This window comes from Danio rerio, chromosome 2, assembly GCF_049306965.1.
Source record: "Danio rerio strain Tuebingen ecotype United States chromosome 2, GRCz12tu, whole genome shotgun sequence".
Taxonomy (NCBI): Eukaryota; Metazoa; Chordata; class Actinopteri; order Cypriniformes; family Danionidae; genus Danio; species Danio rerio.
Window position 1 is genome coordinate 40,147,347 of NC_133177.1, and position 20,080 is coordinate 40,167,426.

The following is a 20,080-nucleotide window of genomic DNA, read 5'->3' on the forward strand; positions in this document are numbered from 1 at the left end:
GAGCACGTTTAGTAAATATGTGTCATCGGTGTTGCCGTCTGTTTTTTCTGATGGGTAAACCTTTCCGGTTGAAAGGAACGATAAGTGCGGAAGCTGAGTTTGTGTACAGTTGAGTTTGTGTACAGTTTGTGTATATTTGGGTAGTAACTGTAGTATACGTGTTGCCAGGATTGAAAGGTTTGGTCCTCAGCTGCTCTGCATCAGACACTGTTCGTTCGGCGTGCTTTCTACCTGCTCTGGTTCCCGGTGCTTTGATGTGTGCTTTGTGCGTTGGTGGCATCCGATTTAGTGTTTACCAATAACTTCCGATGTTTGAAGAGTGAGGCGATGTTCTAACATCTGGGGGCTGTTCTTTGTACGTGGATTACTCAGTTAGCTGGATTTGAATATTGGCGATTTGACATGATCCAGGATCGTTTCGTTCTTCAAAGCTGATCTGAGAGTTGTTGTCATAGCAACAGTTCTGCTAGCTCAAACCTGATCGGAAGCAGGTTCAATTCATATAAACAGGATTAGATCGGCTCAGTTCAAGCAAAGATAATAGAGAAAGTACCGAATTATGATATCTTCTTACAGTAGTAGTTATATACACTTGGGAAAATAGTTTTAAAAAAATTAACTATATATATAAAGTTATAGTTATTAATAAAATAAAGTTATATTAACAAAACTTATGCAATTAGCACCCTCGAAATGAAAGTACAAAGAGAAAATTTATTGATATGAACTTTTTAGATCGCTTTAGTACAATTTGTGTATGATAATAGAAATGCAGAATATGACTTTTAAAAAAAAAAAGAAATAATACATTAATGCAGTCATGAACATGTTTTGACAGTTAATATGACAGTGATTTGATGCTTCACAAAAGTTGCAGACGCCTTTACCAATATCAAAATGCTTTTGTAAACATCCAGTTATTCCATACAGCGATTAAAAAAACGGCTACTATAATAAAGAAAATCTTTTCTAAATGTAGAACTAAATACATTGATATGCATTGAAATACATGATGAATACTCTGACACATGAAAGTGTAAAGCCTGCAGCTCACAACAAATGTGGAAGGTTATTGCGTGTCATAATTAACAAACCGTTACTGCTAATTTGATGTAATTTTGCGCACATGGATAATTAAATATTAATCAGATGATGTCATTACGCTGCTGTGCCGTCAGCCAATCGATTGCTGATCATGATTTCGAGGATCGATAGATCTGTCCTTCACAACACACGCAGCGATCTCAGATCAGTTTATCTAGACATTCTAATCTGATTCGCGAACTTGTTTGAAGAACCGAATTAGCGAGAGATCAGTTATCAAGATTAAAAGATCCAGGATCTGCCAAATCATCTTAGATCATTTAAGCGAGGTACGTAGTACAGACCCCTGTACGGTATGTATGGCAGCAGAGCATTTGTTTGTTTTGATTTAGTTTTTTTTATTGTAATTTGTGGCTTTGTGACAACAGGTGACTGTGCACAAGGGATTCTATAATGACTGGTGACCAAGTCTGACAACTGCGGTGGCAGCGCTGCTGTTTTGCCGGAGCCTAATTTTGTAATTTGTTTCTTTGTAATTGTTCTATAACAATTGTTATATTTGTATTGTGATTTTTGTTTTGGTTATGCATTCGAGTGATTTTTGCTAATTTTTCCTTTCTGTTCAGGTCTATTCTAAATTGTTACTTTTTTGGTTGTGATTTTTATATTTTTCTTTGATAGTTTATCTTTGTTTTGTATCTGTCTTCTGTGTATTTTCTTTGAAACCTATTTGGTTTATAGGGGGGGGGGGGGACTCAGCTTGGGTGCATTGTATTGGGGTGTGTGTGTATACACCGAGTGCTGTGCTAAGCAAATTTTGCTATGTGAAATAAGTTTGCTATGTTTTCACAGGGGCTGTGTGTGTGTGCGTGTGTTTGTGTGTGTGTGTATTCCTTGGTGTTGTGGACACTTGCAAACTTCCGCTGGGACCCCGCTCTATTGTTTTGGATTATTGTTGTCTTTTATTTTTGTTTTGTTTTGTAATAGGCTCATGTTAAAAAGAAGTTTGCATGCTTTTAACTTTTGTATATCAATAAAGTGCTTTTTTCTGATTTTACATCTCCATGCTCACCCTACTTTGGCTACGAACCTAGGTGCCTGTTAAATATTATTATTATTATTATTATTATTCCTGGCATAACCGGGTGGCGTAGTCGTTTAAGGTGTTTAGTTAAATTTCTTATGCCCCCCACCACATAACTAACCCAGACTGTGGGGTGAATTGTAACCTTTCACTCCTCCTGTCTGAAAACAGTGTTCACATTTTCTGTTTGGGCTGCAAAAAATAACTTATATGCCATTTAATAGCACATTAATAACTTAAGATCTTAAAGAAATATAGAGAAATATAAAAGTACAACTATCCCTGGTCTCCCCCATACAAATATGTTATATGAACATGCAACATATATTTCAAAATGTGTCAAAAATGGTTAACATATGATTAAAATATGATAACATAGAAATTTCTGAGGTATATAAATGTATATGCTAATACTTTACCTTTACGTACACTGTAAAAAAATAAACGTTATTTTACAGGTAATTGTCTGTATTTTTTACAGAAATTTCCATTTTTTTCATTATACAGTGAAATACCTGTTGTTTTACAGATATGTTCTGTAATAAAAAATTCTAACATTAAATTTACAGTTATTGCTTGTATTTTTGTATTACGTTATTTTTCTGTTTTTAAAGGATATTTTCTGTATTTTCAGAGAGTAACATGTAATTTTATGGTAATATTTAAAGACTATTCCTGTAAAAATAGGAAAACTAAAATTCAGGCAAATTGTTTTAGTGAAGATAGTAATCATATGAAGATTAACGTGAAGTTAATAATGTCAAATAACAGCCTATTGTTCGTAGGCTGCATATAATGCATTCACTGTAAATTATACAATATCTTTTACTACTCTAACAATGTTACTATGCTAATTATTACGATCATCAGTGATCGAGTGGCTGTGGATCGCTGGAAAACTACAAACGCGACTTTAATGAACTAGCATGCACCTCACACACCCGGGTTCCTGATCAATATGAACTGATTTCAAGGACTATAAACTCCGCACACACACATCATTGCTGAGTCTTAAACTGTTTAAGCATTACAAAGCATTTCCCTTTGACTTGCCGCGCTTGACCCTTTTTCTTTGTTATTTTGTTTGCCACCTGTACGCTTGGGATTATCTGTATGGACCTGTTTGTTCCTGTTTCAACCTTTAATTGCAAGACGATTCTCCTAATAAACTGCTATTTAATCCTCAACATTGTTGTGCAGGCATCCTCACATGACACTAACCTTGTTTTTGTTATTAAACGATAACCAAATTTGTTATTTGTAAAAAATAATAATAATAAATGAATAAATAAAAACGAAACGTATAACAATTTTGTATTTTTTCAAGCTAACTGATTTTGGGTTTAATCTACATATCCTTAAAAAATATTTGTTAAACTGTATTATATTTTATAGTTATATTTACAGTGTTTAATGACAATACCAATCATTTGTACCTAATCTTTTTAAATCATTCTTTAAAATATTTTCTTCTAATTTAAATGTATGTTAAAATTGGAAAATATATGGAAAATTTAGAGGTTTCATGCATAATTACATACATTAATAAGTTTAATTCCATTAATTAATGTGTATAATTACAGTAATAATCCTTATAATCACATTACTTTGTATAATTGCATTAATAACCTGTATAATTACAGTAATAATCTTTAAAATAATCTGTTTTTTTCACAGTTTAAATGCAAATTATCAACAGTCATAAACTGTAATTTAATGAATTTTGACCGTAAAGTATGTTCTGTATATTTACAGATTTTTTTGCATGTGATTTTGTTAAATGTTTATTTTCAGATTTTTTTTTTACAGTGTACAGCATTTTATTTATTTCTTGTTTTACTTATTACGAACAGTACCCATTTTGATGAACTTTTCAACGCATTTTTACTTAAATGTGAGCACAGTACAGTGTTAATGTTCAATTTATAACGTTTAAAGTGGCTGATATTGTTTTTAAGACTAAATCTGCCTTGTTTTTGAACTGTGCAGACCTGTGGCTGTTTAATTAGGTCTTTTACGCTACTATATTTCTATGTCATTTGGTAGTATTTGGAGAGAAAACTTCTTTCTGAGGTGAAAAAGTTTGAGAACCACTCATCTTTCATCTTGGAAGGACGTCCATCGATGCACCCGTCCATCTGGATTTTAAAATATATTCCTGACCATCAATTTCCAATCTTTGCTGAGGTGTGTAATTCCCTTTTTTCTTCATGTGGTCCATTCCAATCTGTAAAATATAATAGAAAGACATGAAGTCATTAATAAAACTTAATACCATTCTTTGGAAGTTTCATCTACCATTGTCTCCAGTCTGGTTCTGTTCTAACACTAACAAATAGCATTTCACAGCTATAAATATATACTCTACAAGATGACAATCTTTAAACTTAGAACAGGTAAATGTGTTACAATAATTAGTAAAACTGTCAATAGAACAAATAACAATCAAAAGCTACAAATGTTGAACAGGCCGACAGCATAAATGACAAATAAATAACACAACAGTAATACATTACAAATACATTATAACAGATCAATTTATCTCATGATTTAACCAATAACAATCTGCAAATGTTAAACAAGATAGCATTATACAAAATGAAGCGTACAAACAAACACAAATATACCGGTGTACCAACCTGACAACGCGATATGAAACGATATGCCCGAGAAAAACACTAAAATCATTCGGTGTCCTTCACCGAAAGCACGGCAAAACAACCAAATATAGCCTAATAATGTAAAATTATACTTTAAGAAAGATCTTTACCTACCGCTAATATCAGCGATGGCCAGACACTTAATGAAGGTCACACTAGCTTCTCAACGTCATCGACGGTTTTTCGAACACATTCTTTTTGTAGAACGCCACTGACTGTAGTAACCACAGCAACGCCACCGCGCCGTCATATTCGATTGCAGTGCGAGATTTCCTTGAAACAATGAAGAATTAGTGCAGAATATAATAATAATAATAATATTAATAATAATAATTCTGTTAAGGATTGCGGTCCATGTAACGCTATCGTTTTAGTATATAAATAATAGCAATTTTTATTTTTTGTTCGAATAACTTTTGTATGTTTATATTCTATTTTGTATGCTTATACGTCTTATTTTTCAGGCACATAGTAAATTAATCTGTATCAAAACCTGTATATAATATCTAAAAATAAAATATATTTCAGTTTAAGCCACAAGAGAGCAATGTAGTCACAACTTTGTGTCTCAAAATACAGGCTTCGGCCTATGAAATACAATAACGCTTCTATTTATTGTATATAACTGATCATAATTTTATGGAGTGAAAAAACTAGTTACCTAGAGGTAAGTAAGCTCAAACTTGCAATGTCTATTTTAGAATATAATGAGTGATGTATTATCAATAAATGTATCGCCTTTATTAAAAATAATTTTACAACAGTTAACAAAAACAGTTTATAAAAAGTAATGAATTACACATTATTAGAATAGTACAAATTCTATACAATAAAGTAAAATAAAATAATACATTATATCTAAAAAGATTAATTAATAAAAGCAAATTCAACATGAAATAGTATGTATAATCAAAACTGTATAATTCGATATAAAGCAAATTTACACAAATCTATAATTTTTCAGTTTCCAGAAGCTTTGCAGGCAGGCTTCTTGACGTGTCTTTGGAGATGTTCTTCAGTTCACCTGAATTATCTGATGTGGAGCAACATTGGCTGCTGTCAAACTCCTAAACAAAAATCACACTGCATTATTACAATAAATAGCAAAGTAAAACGTAAGCTAATATTTTCTAATGACACAGTACAATATAAAACAACTGACTTAAAATAATTTAAATTATTTCAGCTGGTGAAAATACTAGTGTTCTAATATATAAGATATTGATTTGTTCTTATAAATGAGTTTTATTATTCCATATTAGTTATTTGTTAATAGGGAGAAAAATGGTTTGTTTAGAAGAATCCAACATATAAGAGCCTGCCTATGAAAACGACGAATCATTTTGATTGATTTATTTTTTTTAATAATGTCAGGGTAACAATAGCAGCATCATACAGATTTGTTATGTAGAGTGTACATGGGTTTTACAGAGAAGTAAACAATTAAATAAGCACATACAAGAGAAAAAATAAATATAAAATCATGTGTCAAACAAACTTAAAAGGAAAAAAGTTAACAGTTGTAATAGCTTTAAGATTTTTAGAGGAAGCAAAAGCTCTAATCTACTGTTGAAGTTCCTTTTCAAAACAATAAAACAAGGTATACGTTGAGAGAATTTGGTGTATATTGAATTTTGCAAGAATTAAAAGGAGGTTAATTATTAATGAAATATTTCTTACTTTTATCATCAGGACTATAAAAAACGGATATCCCTAAAAGATAACGAGAATCCCAATAGTATTTTGACATGAATAATCAAAGAAAGTTCAGTTCAAAAGCATTGTGTATGATGGAAATTCCAATAAATATGATCAGCAGTTTCACTGGGTATATTACAGAAAGAGCAGCTTTCCGAATCAAATTTTTTCAGAAATGTTTTGTCTGGGCAAAACCTGTGAAACAGTTGAAATGCAAATTCTCTCATTTTGTTAGTTATTACATATTTTACAGACAAACACCAAACTTTTTTCCCTTGAATCTGGTCCATCAAAAAAAAACTTCACATATGGAATTGTTACAATTTCCATTTGAAAGAGAGACCTGATTTTGTATTTACGTGAGGAAGGTTGTGACAAATTTTTTTTTTCCTACTGAAGTTTCAGTGTGCAATGGAACAGATGAAACACTGGATACTCCATCATGGCCTCTCAAAAGCATTAAACCTGCTTTTAGGAATTGCATCCATTACAATGGCAAATTCTTTTGGAGTTATATTTATAAAAAAAACTCTTTATAATTTAAGAGAAGACCTTCTGAATTAAATAACTGTTAAATAACCATTTAAAAATAAAGATTTGCTTTTATACAAAATGTCCTGATAGTTCCAGATAAAATACTGATGAGAGAAAAAAAAGTGTTTGTAATTATTTCATTCATTTATTTTCTTGTCGGCTTAGTCCCTTTATTAATCCAGGGTCACCACAGCAGAATGAACTGCCAACTTATCCAGTAAGTTTTTTGTATGCAGCGGATGCCCTTCCAGCCGCAACCCATCTCTGGGAAACATCCAGACACACATTCACACACACTCACACACTACAGACAATTAAGCCTACGCAATTCACCTGTACCACAGGTCTTTGGACTGTGGGGGAAACTGAAGCACCCAGAGGAAACCCACGCAAACGCAGGGAGAACATGCAAATTCCACGCAGAAATGTCAACTGAGTCGATGCTTGAACCAGCGACCCAACGCTCTTTTTGCTGTGAGGCGACAGCACTACCTACTGTGCCACTGCTTTGCACATTTGTAAATTAGTGACCATGCAAGTAATGCTTTGCTTATGAAAATTGGATAATTTACAAGGGATACTAGCAATATTATAGTTACAAATCAATAGAAAAGGGAGACCTCCCAGTTTAAAAAAAAAAGTAATTGAGGATAAAATTCCAAACTGAGTTTGGGTTACTTATAAAGTACCTAATCCAGTTAACTTTGAAAGTATTCTTTAAAGATGAAAAATCAAGAAAATGCAACCCTCCTTATTCATACTTGCTCATAATAACAGATTTCTAAACATAATGGATTTTATTCTTCCAGAAAATGACTAATACATTTTTTTTTCATTATTAAAACAAAATGAAACATTTAAATTACATTATATCACATTACATGCCAGGAAGCAAAACAGAAATGTATCTTTTAAACAGATTCACAGTTTTTACAGCTTTCGTGTTACATTCAGAAATCAAAGACATATAACGATTTAGATCTTCAAGAAAAACCTGAAAGAAAGGTTGTTTACGCTTACAAAATGTATACTTGTGTATAAAATATTTGGTCAAAAATATGATAAAATTAAATAAATAAAAAACATCTGGATGTTGATTCTTATAGTTATATCCTAAAATAACATTTTCATATTTTAACATAACATCAGAAATTATACCACTAAATATACCTAATACATTTTTACAATAAATTTTGGTTTACTCACAATTCCAAAAAAGGTGAGACAGATCTTCAGTTTGGTGATCTACAGTTTTGCAATTTACATCAAAATCTTCAGAAATAAACCTTCATTAAAAAAAAAAAAAACTTTGTAGGATAGCACCTATGTATTGTCTCTGAGGTAAAGTCCATACTCTTTTCCAGTTAATACCTGTTCCAATAATAGACAGCATTGGCTCAAGAGATTATCTCTCGCTGAAACAGAGCGGTTATTTTTGTTATTTGGCTTTGTGGTAAATAGTAATTTACCAAGAGCTGTTTTTAACACATTTAGATGTGGCACAACCTGGGGAGACTGATTGTCATATCCCCTCATAAGCATAATAATCCCAGAAGGGATTACTCCAAAATCAATATCATGCTAATTCTTTAGCTGTAATTGGGTATTTATAATGGGACAAAAAAATCCACATGTTTAAAAGGCACTGCTCTGTTAATAAATAATTGTCTAAAATAAACTATATTATTTTTACCCAATTATTTAAGTAAATGGACTTATTTTTGTTATCTTTGTTGTGCCAAATGATATAATTATGTGGGGAAAAATTGTGCTTGTGGATAAAGGATGACGAAGCCTCTGTGACGTGGAGCTTGCGATGCTGGCATTTGAATCGTAAAAACTTTATTTGCTCGCGCACGAGAGCAAGCCAAGGCCCGTGTTGAGTGGATTGAGTAGACGTGTCAGCTACGGAAGTGGAGCTGCAGAATCAAACACGCAAAGTCCCTTCCTACCGGGGGATGATTTTAGGCTTCTAATTCGCATAAACGGATCAATATCTTCACACATAACACATTCCTGTTAATTTTACATTATCAGTGGAGATGTTGACCAAATTTGAGACAAAGTCGGCCCGAGTGAAAGGTATGATATCCGCTCTTGCTTGCTAGCTTCACTTTACTCCTGTGTGGTGTATTTCTTGAGGCCTATTGTTTTGTAAATTTTCAAATTTTATATTCTTAATGTGTGTAGGATATAATCTGTTGTTTTTTTCAGCAATGATTTGGTTTAGAACATTTTGAACACTGTATGGCATTCAGCGTTAGCAAAGCGCTAACTTTAGTTAGCCGTCCAGACGCCGCAGTAGAGATTTTCATCTCTCGTTTTAGTCATGACAATAATTTGCCAAGACTGTCATTTTAAATAAAGAATAGATGATAATGATAATAATAAGATTTAATGAGTGTATTCATGATTCTCTCCGAATACACTGTTCATTTGACTGTCTTTATAAGATAAGGCACAGGTGAATCGATTACATTAAGAATTGCTAACATATTTTTAGTTTTGTAATAATGTTTATTGAGGTGAACTTGGTTTTACATTTGTTCATTTTTGAACAGTGACAACAATCTCTTTTAAAACCTTTGACTAATCAGCATGAAATCAGGTTGAAATATGACTTCAATACAGCATTAGCTCTATTTAACTGACTATGAACGATTTTGTACTTTGATAGTCATTGGCTGCTAATGTGATTTCACTATTTAGAATCTGCAAAGAATACTTTTTCTGAAATTATATGATTAAGAAGAAAGTGCATATGTGTGAATATAAAACCAACTTTACCATTATTATATGTTTATTAAAACTAGAGCTGCACAATATATATTTTATATATAATGTTTGTTTCCAAATTGCTTTGTTTGCATTTTTCTTCTAAATGTTTTTATCTGTTTAAGCAATAATTTTCTCTAAAACTGCTTCTGACCGTGACTTGTCCACACTAAATAGTATGAGACATGTTTGAGGGATTATATGCGACATCCTTCATTTGTTCTCTAAGGAAAGGAGAGATCTCCACTTAAGTATCGTACTTTAAGGGAAAATGTGCTGTATGTAACGTTAAAGTTATTTAAAGCTTGAAGCATTGAAATGTATCAGCCAATTACCATGAAGAGGAATCGGTACTCAGTATCTGCTCCAAAAATCCTGATCAGAGTATCCCTATTATTAATTATATATAATTTTCTGTTTATAATTTTTTACAAAGCTGTGTTTTTCTATCACTGCGTAATTTTAATAATTATTGTGAAAAGCCAGGAAGTTATTATTATTTTGTTTGTAAAGGGGACACGTATGGCTCGGTGCAGGAGAGAAAATGCCATTTATAAACGTATGAACAGATGCAAAATAACAAACTTAAAATTGATCTTGTTTTTTTTCTTCCACTAGACTAAAAAAATTTATCATGAAAAGTCAAAAAATTTGTCTCTTACATTAATGAAAACATTGTCATCTTCTACAGGGCTGAGTTTCCATCCAAAGCGGCCCTGGATACTCGCTAGTTTGCACAATGGTGTCATCCAGCTGTGGGATTATCGCATGTGCACTCTAATCGACAAGTTTGATGAACACGATGGTATGAAATAGCTGATCAATAGCTATGATTCATAGTCATTTTGCTGAGCACTTATGATTTTGTGAATTGGTTTAGGTCCAGTCAGAGGTATTGACTTTCATAAGCAGCAGCCTCTGTTTGTGTCTGGAGGAGATGACTACAAGATCAAGGTTTGGTCCTTCCGTATTGTTTTTAATAAACAAATTTCAATGTTAGATTCCATCATTCAATAAGTTCCCACTGGTATGTCAAAGCACATTATCATGACTGTCAATGAATAGTACATCGTATTACTAGTATATTTTTACAAATTCATTTTTAAAGGCATTTGATTTAAATATAATTACAAAAATAATAGAAATTTATCAGCAAAATTTGACTTCCCTTTGACCAATAAATTAGTTGTCTTCTTTTACAATCCATTTTTGCTGAAATTTATAAAACTGTATATTATTATTTTTATTATTTTAAATATGATTATTTTTGTAAGCTGACTATTTAAAAAAACAAGTGGTAAATTAATGTCAATATTTTATTTAAATGAGACTGTTTGAATGATGAAATTGAACTGAAATTGAGTAAATAAATAAATAAATTTCATAAATAAATCTTGTTTCTTTTTTAGGTTTGGAACTACAAGCTGCGTCGATGTCTTTTCACTCTTCTTGGACATCTTGACTACATTCGCACCACATTCTTCCACCATGTGAGTTCTGTCAACTTTGTGATGCAATTTAATAATTTTCAGTAATGTTTACTTAATAAATGCCTCAAGAGATAAACATCTATTTACCTTCTTCAGGAGTACCCCTGGATCTTGAGTGCTTCAGATGATCAGACTATTCGTATTTGGAACTGGCAGTCCAGGACGTGTGTCTGGTGAGTTTGTGTAAAGGTTTAGTATAACTAGTGGAAATGCAAAGTATTCTTGCATTTTACAGTTTATTAAAAGGAAATTGTTGGTTGTCATAGGCTTATTGTACAAGTCACTTAGACTAAAGCCGCCTTTCCACTGCACACAACATTTGGACACAACTGTCGGAATACGCTCCCTTGTGGCAGCCGCACTGTATTTTCAGTGTTGTCGTGCACCACGGGGGAGAGAAGCTGATTCTCACGGTGTCCGAAATAAAGGAGGGCAAAAGCAAAAGCCTTTATTCTCTGTGCGTTTACATGGTTTAATGGATGAATGAATACTAGAAACTCATGGACTGCTAAAATATTGGAGGGAATGTGGAGACAACATTAAAAATATATTTTCTTATTTCTTTCTTACATTTATGAACAGAAAAGTTTTTCTTTTAATATAGACTTTTTATAATTAAAAAAATAACCAAATAAACTCATATTTCTCATCTTGCACGCACTGATCTGCTTGGACAACACTGGAATACATCATATCCGGTCGACAGGTTGCATACGGTCTAGTCGCAGGAGTTCAAGTATTTCAACGGATCCGCAGTTCAATTCGGATCCGAATTTTCCGCATACGGAGATGATCGGAATTCAACGCAGCTCCCGGACTGCTCTCCATTGGAAATGAATGACTTCCGGTCTGTTGCTTGTCGTTTGTCGTGTGCAGTGGAAAGGCGGCTTAATATAGTCGAGTTTTAGCTGTGCGCTGTGAATTTCTTTTTTTAATCTATTCAGCTGATTTCCGGGTCTGGTGAAAGCACCTAAATTAGTGATGAAAAAAATAAATCATGATACAGATTAGAACATTGGCATCTCACTCCCAAAAAGCAAAAAAAGAGTTTTTTATTTTCCTATTTTGGTCATTTTCCTATTTAACTACTCTTCTGTTGTGACATGTAATGTTTATTTATATAGCACATTTATTGTGTATGGCCTAAACCCAAAGCGCTTCACAATCATGAGGGGGTTTCTTCACACCACCACCAGACATGCAGTTTTTTTAGGCTGTGCTCACACTAGGTTTAGTTTCATTGAACCGTGCAAAAGCGTGATTTCCCACTAAAGTGGCTAAATTTAAAATTTTAAAGTTGCTATTTTCTAAGCCAGAACTATACTCTAGGAATAACTTTTCTGCTGTAACATGGCTTGTAGCCAAGAAATGATATTACGCAGCACTGTTAATCTAGCTGGTGAATATTTTTTTGTATTGTGTGATGTCATTGTGTTTATTGCAGCCATGTTACAGCAGAAATGTTATCCGTTTCTGTCAGTCTTGGTACATAATGTAACTACAGACAATGTAACCCACATAGCATCTCTGGCCCACACAATCATTTTTTGCTTGGCCCACATGCTGCAGTGATTTATGGTACATCACTGGACCAAGTCTGGCTTCCAGACAAGGGCCAAACATGGGCTGTAACTGGCCCAAATCTCAGCCAAGTTAATAAACCATAACTGGGCCTAAATGGGCCAGATATGTTGATGTATCACGACTGCAATGAAATTGATAAACCCATGAAGCATTGTACTTTAATACTTAAAACAATACTGCCTACGATTATGTATACACCTATTCATTGTACACATCGCTGTCAACACTGCCAATTTTACATTGTTCTGTTTTTTTGGGAGTATGCTGTTGTATGTCGTTGTATTTTGTCTTTTCAATTTTTTGCTGCTGATGATGTGACAAAAAAAGGGATTTGGTTTAATTTTGATTTAGGCGCACACTATGAGCTTGCTTTTTGCCAAAGCGACCTGATTGGTAGATTTTATTTTATTTTATTTTTACATTTTTTTATTTAATTTTTGATTTATTTGATTTATTTTTTATAAAAAAAATTAATTAATTAAATAAATAAATAAATATATAAATATATATATATATATATATATATATATATATATATATATATATATATATATATATATATATATATATATATATATATATATATATATATATTATTTTTTTATTTATTATTTTTTTTAAATGTGGGTCAAGATTGGCCAAACATACATGGCCCACATATCAATTATTAACATGTGGGTCAAATACTACATTATCTATATGGCCTAAGTATTGTGTACCCCCTTAAAGACTGTGTCACCTCTGCCAAACCCAGGCCATGTTTGGCCCACAAGCTGTATGCCAGTGCTGAATAAATGCCTGATGTGTCAGCTTTATGCCAAATCTGGGCCAGAAGTCTTTGCTAACTGGGGAGAGTTCAGCTTTAATTAGGACCATTATCAAAACGGGTTCTAAAAAAGTCTAATATGATTCAATAATCAAGCTAAGTGTTGTTGTCCGACTCTGAGATCAACAGAATGGATTAAAAAAAACATTAAAGCCAACTATTTACTCCTCTGTGATTTTTATTTTTTATTTTTATTTTTTTTTTAAGTGTAGTGTTATTTTATAACTCATTAGGAATGATGTACATTTAAATTAATGTTCGTCTTTTGTAAGGTTTCTAATTCATATCATACATACTTGTACGTGCTAATTCATTTTTAAAGGTATTAAAATTTCCCATTTTATGAACAAAATGTTTGTCAAAAATGTTTTCTCTCAAAGCACTAAAACATTTCTCTCCATCTGTGCTGTCTCTTCTCTGTAGTGTGCTGACGGGACATAATCATTATGTGATGTGCGCACAGTTCCATCCCTCTGAGGACCTGGTGGTGTCGGCAAGCTTGGATCAGACTGTGCGCGTGTGGGATATTTCCGGTGAGGAGGCTTGGAACAGGATTGAGTGTTTTGGGAAGGTTGGGGAGGTGGGAATGCAGAAAGAGAAGATGGAGGAAGATGAAGGCAGCTTTATGTCATTGTCTTCCTCATGTCCTCTTTTTACATTGTGTAGAGAACAAAACTCTGTGGGCTCAAAGCAAAAATACCTCTAATGTTTGTCTTGTGATTTGATCGATATATCCTTGGGAAGATAACATCACTTAGGTGATGCTTTCATGGAACAATTCATTCATAACACAGGTGAATGTTAGAGGTGTTTTTGAGATTCTGCATGTTTTAAGGTTGTTTATGTCTGTGTCCTCTGCTTTCCTGCTTATTAACCTTTAAAACTGCTTTATTCTGCACTGACTGACAACAAATACTCATTACTAAACACTAAATATATAAAGTTTTTGCTCTATCTATTTCTTTTCGTGTGAAAGTTTGAAATTGATGTATTGCTGCATGAATAATTAAAAGATTTTAAATGTAATTATAATATATATTACAGTTTGTATATTGCATTGTTTAATATAACACCGTAGTTCTTTACCATTTTAGCTTTAACACTCACTTTAATTTATTTAAAAAGGATTAATGAATAAATAATATTACTTTGTATATGTAACCAATTATGGGAAAAAATGAATTAAATTCTCAGTTTTGCTGGATTTACTTGTTTTATTAGTTACTGGTTTTAGTAAGGATTTGTTTTATTCTATAAAGGTCTGAATCTGATAATAATGCTTTAAAACAGTATGTATTTTCAACTTTTCTTCTGAAAATCACAGAATAATTCTTTGTTCAAGGTTATTCAACAAATATTGATCTCTTGACTTTTCTGAATTTAAAACAGTCAGTTTTGTGCTCTCAAGGCTGATTTATACCTTCACTTGGTGCTGCGTCGCAGACCTCCGCTGACTGCGCACTCACCTCACGAAATAGACAAGGCTTTTATACCTTTTGCTGTTGAGATATTCTTTAAAACAGCAGTGTGCAGTCAAAAGAAACACTGTAAAATCAGATGGATAAACAGAGACGTAGAAAGTTTCCAGAACTACATTATATCATTAATATTATTCAAGATTTTTAAACTATTTATTTTTATTATTTTTATAAATTAATTGAATGATTACAAGGATTTTTATAACTATTTAAGATTTTTGTTTAATCATATCTTGATGCATCACTTGCTTTTGTTCATATCTCGGATAGTTTTACTGTTTAAAGCTTTTTAAAATACAGAACACTGGATGCTCCACATATATATTTTTTATTATGGCAATAATTTATTATAAGCAAAAAAAGTACACTTCCTAAAAAATGCAGATGTTTTTTAATTTTTTTTTTTTTTTTTTAGATATAACCTGCTCCACAATTGATTTGTTTACTGTCTGCCTTGTTTCTGTCCTACTGATATTATAAAAAGGCAATAATGGTCCTACATATCTCACCATTATCACCAGTAAAGCCTAGAAAAACAGGGCATCAATATATTATCAGTATATAACCTACCAATAGGTTTAAATATTTCTTTCCAGTTATCAAAGAAATAATTTGTTCCTTTAATTCTAGTTTTTTAAATTCAAAATTGTAATATATACATCAGTGTAAAACATATAAATAGTGGAAAAACATATTCTATAATTGTGTTCCTGGGTCTCCACTTTTCCACTCAAATCAAACTCTGTGCCGGGTGAACTGTACGCTCGAGTCTTAAAAAAAAAAAAAAAATGGGCGCTCCGCTAGCTGAAATTATGTTGCACGCACCCAAAGCGGACCTCTGCAAACACGGTGATGATGTCACATTCGCCGCGTGCACTCAAGCAAACTAGCAAACACGTAGAGTATTAATCAGGCTTCAGAAAGTAAATCTAATTAAGTCTTTTATGTAGGTTGGGAGCTGAGCATTGGGTTAATGACGCACCTCATAAAATTAGATGTTATGAAACGCCAAGATGGTGCTGCTAAATATCAACTTGGATATAAACGGCCCTGGGAGTAAGTAGTTTGCCAAAGAAAATAGATTATATGACTTATTTTACTGGGTGTCCCCGGGATCTTAAAATGTCTTATCAAAATCGAAATTTTCTAAATTAACTGAAAATTGCAATTTAGGTCTTAAATCATTTTTAATATGTCTTAATTTTCCAATTTTCCATGTAAAGCTACCCATATCAGACTAAAACCTGTCCAATCACTAACATTCTATCTCAATAAAAGCTTTAACAAAAGCTTATTTATTAACTCTATTTGCCAATGGTTCAAGTATCTTTCTTACAATAACATTTGTTTTTTGTACGTTTTAACTGGGCCATTAAAAAAAGTCCTTAGCATTTAGTCTTGTGTAAGTCTAAAATTCATAATGGTCTTAAAAATATCTTAAATGTCATTTAAATTTTTCTTTAAACGAGTCTTAAATTTGACTTCTTGAAACCCTGTTTTAACATTTGAATGAGTGGCACGAGTAGTTTACATAATTACATTTTTTTTTTTTACTGAAACCCATGACTTATGAATCATAAATTCAGAGAAACTGAGAATTAATTACATTTTTCTTAATTTCTTTTCCATATGTACATATACAGTATAAACTTTTAAGACATAAATGCATGATCATAATCCATCTATAAATGCATTTTAATATTCAGTAACAGATGCATGACTTAACTAAAGTCTTCGTCACTCCTCTAACATCCAGCGCCCCTCCAGAGAACATTTCGACACGCTCCACCCCATCAATCCACCAGTCAGATCCATCCCTGCTCACTTCCTGTGCAGCTCCCTCTGGAAACATCCACACCTGTGCATTGATTTCTAGTGCAGCTTTTGTTGGACTTCTATTCATTTAGCAACCGTTTAGAGTGCTGAGATTTCAGACACACAGTCTGCTCTCCTTTTCTTTTCTCACCTGAGTTCAGCCAATCATATCTTTCTGCTGTTGATTTACACTCATCCAACCAAATGGGAAAATATATTGATCTCTGAGTAATCACAATTGAGCTGTTGTGTTTTGAATGATTGTTGTCTTTGTTTTGTTTGTTAACTTTGCTCTGCTACCTTAAAGGGGATAGTTCACTTAAAAATGACAAATCTAGAGCATTGAGGTATTTTTTCTTTGTTAAACACAAATTAAGATACTTTGAGGGATGTTGGTAAACGGTTGCCATTTATATATATGGTTTGAAAAGAATAAATACTATGGAATTCAGTGGCTACAGTTTCCAAAACTCTTCAGTGTTGTCTCTTGTGTTCAGTAGAGAAAGGATATTCAAACAGGTTTTAACCAAATTGAGGGGACATTTTTAAGTGATCTATCGTTTAACTCGGGTTTAGACCTAATGGAGGCTGTATGTCGTGTTTTGTGTTCTCAAGCACCAGCTTATGTTTAGCAGCCCAACAAAATGTTTGTTTTTACTGTCACAAATGCATTTTAAAGCAGCAGTTTTAACGGTGTTTCTCTCTCTTCCCTCCCTGCTTTGTGGGTGTTCCTGTGTAATTTGTAAATGGGTCCCCTGTGTGTGTCGGACTGTAAATGTTGCTTCCAGGTCTGAGAAAGAAGAACTTATCTCCGGGTGCTGTGGACACTGAGGTGCGCGGCATCTCTGGTGTCGACCTGTTTGGAGCCTCTGATGCAGTAGTCAAACATGTTCTGGAGGTAAAAAACGTGGCTGTAGAGCTTTAAAAACACCTCCAGTTTTTTGGGTTTGAATGAAAGAAGTTTGTTGTTGGATTGAACGAATGTTTATGTTCTGCTTCTCTGGTCTCAGGGTCATGATCGAGGCGTAAACTGGGCAGCTTTCCATCCTAGCATGCCTCTTATTGTGTCAGGAGCCGATGACCGGCAGGTGAAGATTTGGAGGATGAATGGTATGTTTAATTGTATGGAAAAATGTCAGTTATTGATCAGAATTTTTTCTTTCTTTAATTTTTTTATTATTATTATTATTAATTAATTGTTTACAAAACATACAGGCTGAAAAAACTATATAATGAAACGTATTAATTCAAACACCCCCACCCCCCTCCCCTGCGGTCTCTTAAAGGGTCACGAAACACCAAAACACATTTTTTGAGCTGTTGACAGTCGTATATGTGTCCCACACTGCTAAAAACACTATTAGGACACCTATATTTCACAAAAAATTGTAAATTGGTTGTTTTTGCGTTATTTCAAGCAAATTCGTACTTCCGGTTTGAAATGAATTTTTGAAGCTGCGTCACGGTCATGACATAATAGCGTTGTATTCCAGCGTGCAGACTGGGCGTCTGTGCCAGAGTGAGTCTTATTACGTCTTACAGTGTGATGCATTAATGCATGAGTAAGGCTTGGGTCAAACCAATCAGCGCGCTCTATTGTGCAACTTCATTAATATTCATTAGGGTCACCGTGTTACACCACAGAGACGCCACGTTGGGTTGGCAAAACAAGCGTGAAGTGTTGCTTTTATAGTTTGCTGCCATTAAGTTTCGTTTTCATTTTCTCTCTGTGAGAGCTCATCTGGATCACGTGTGGATTAACAGTGTACGCGACGCTCAACAACAATAACTTGCGTGTCTAAGGAGGATTATTGTTTACCTGAGAGCTGTTCTCATCTGCAAACGCTGAAATCCGGATTCGCTTGTAGTCTTCTCTTCATAAAGACGCGGCTCTAGTTGCTGGTGATTGTCCTGTCTCTACAGATTTGGTAAGTGAGCTACCAGTGCTCTTTGTTTATTCAGTTTGTTCGTATCGAATTAAGTTAACTATTGCACTAAACATGTTAGCACCGCATTTTGTGACCGGAATAACACACGCGGCTTTCTGACGCTACCTGCCGTGTGCATCTAAGTTTCCGGGAAATGCTGAGTTATTTTTTTTCTCTCATTCGCCGTGCGGTATCAAACATTGCATGAAAAATACACACTTAGATCAGTTCTCTCGAATCAAATATCTCGTTTGTCGTGAGGGGCATGAATGAATTCCCTGAATGAAAGAGCCAAACTGCAGTTAAAGTCGAACATTTAATAATTTGGCAAATAATTCGACTACATATGTCCATGTAGGTTAAACACCATCACTTTCTCCTGTGTGTATTTTGACTGAAACTCGCGCGTGCCCAAATAGACACTCCCACACCCTCCCACTTTAGTTCCTCCGACACTCCCCTCTAAACAGAGCTGGACACGCCCACTTTTCTGACTTTTTCCAAAGTAGAGGTGTGAAAACACCCTGCTGAAACGAGGGGTTTTCATGGCCCTTTAAAACTGGGTAATCCAATGAATAGAAGTTAACATAAAAACAAGAACAGAATACAGTATCAAATATCAGTTATACAAAGCAAGGCAATCATTCTGGATCTTGATCATTTCTTTGTGCAATAAACAAGGAGATTTTGTCAGCAGCTAAAGTCCAGATCTTTAATGTACTCATTTGCACCAAGTTCACTCACGCTGTGGATAACTCCAACATTATAATGTCTTAAAGTTGTACCAACCACTTGTACAATGTCAAATTATGTGTACGCAGCCAATGTTGCTTTCTTTAATTCTTATTGTTTGGATATTTTTCTCCCACTCACTTAATAATGAATAATTAATCAATAATAAATCATTACTACAATAATGGGCCATGAACAAATACATATTAGGCCTTTGCGTCACCACGCTGTCCACAATTACTCCAGAGTTTTGTGTAATTTCGTGTTATTCTTAATTTATCAACTTTAACTGCAGTTTGGCACTTTCATTTTCGTTTGGGAACATGCATGCCCCCCGTGACAAACGGATGCGAGGAACTGCTGGTGTTGTTTTAATGGAATTTTTGATACTGCACACTGGATGGGAGAAAAAACCTCTGTGTTTCTCGGTAA

At 33.5% G+C, this 20,080-nt stretch overlaps 1 protein-coding gene and 1 long non-coding RNA gene across 3 annotated transcripts in view; one reads left to right on the plus strand and one right to left on the minus strand.

Moving 5' to 3' along the window:
- Positions 1–935: 935 nt before the first annotated feature.
- Positions 936–8,800, minus strand: LOC141378476 (uncharacterized). The gene is made up of 4 exons (XR_012393119.1): positions 8,227–8,800; positions 5,733–5,855; positions 4,903–5,061; positions 936–4,355 (listed from the first exon to the last, which is right to left on the minus strand). It is a non-coding gene; the product is annotated as an uncharacterized lncRNA (long non-coding RNA).
- Positions 8,801–8,905: 105 nt separating this feature from the next.
- Positions 8,906–20,080, plus strand: part of copa (COPI coat complex subunit alpha) — a 29,340-nt gene continuing 18,165 nt past the window's right edge. The window contains exons 1-8 of one of the 2 annotated variants that reach the window (XM_073911803.1): positions 8,906–9,174; positions 10,438–10,600; positions 10,676–10,749; positions 11,205–11,285; positions 11,382–11,458; positions 14,119–14,228; positions 17,777–17,886; positions 17,999–18,098. In XM_073911803.1, coding sequence (XP_073767904.1) covers positions 10,462–10,600; positions 10,676–10,749; positions 11,205–11,285; positions 11,382–11,458; positions 14,119–14,228; positions 17,777–17,886; positions 17,999–18,098 — 691 coding nt within the window. In that variant the 5' untranslated portion in view covers positions 8,906–9,174; positions 10,438–10,461. 2 annotated transcript variants of the gene reach the window in all.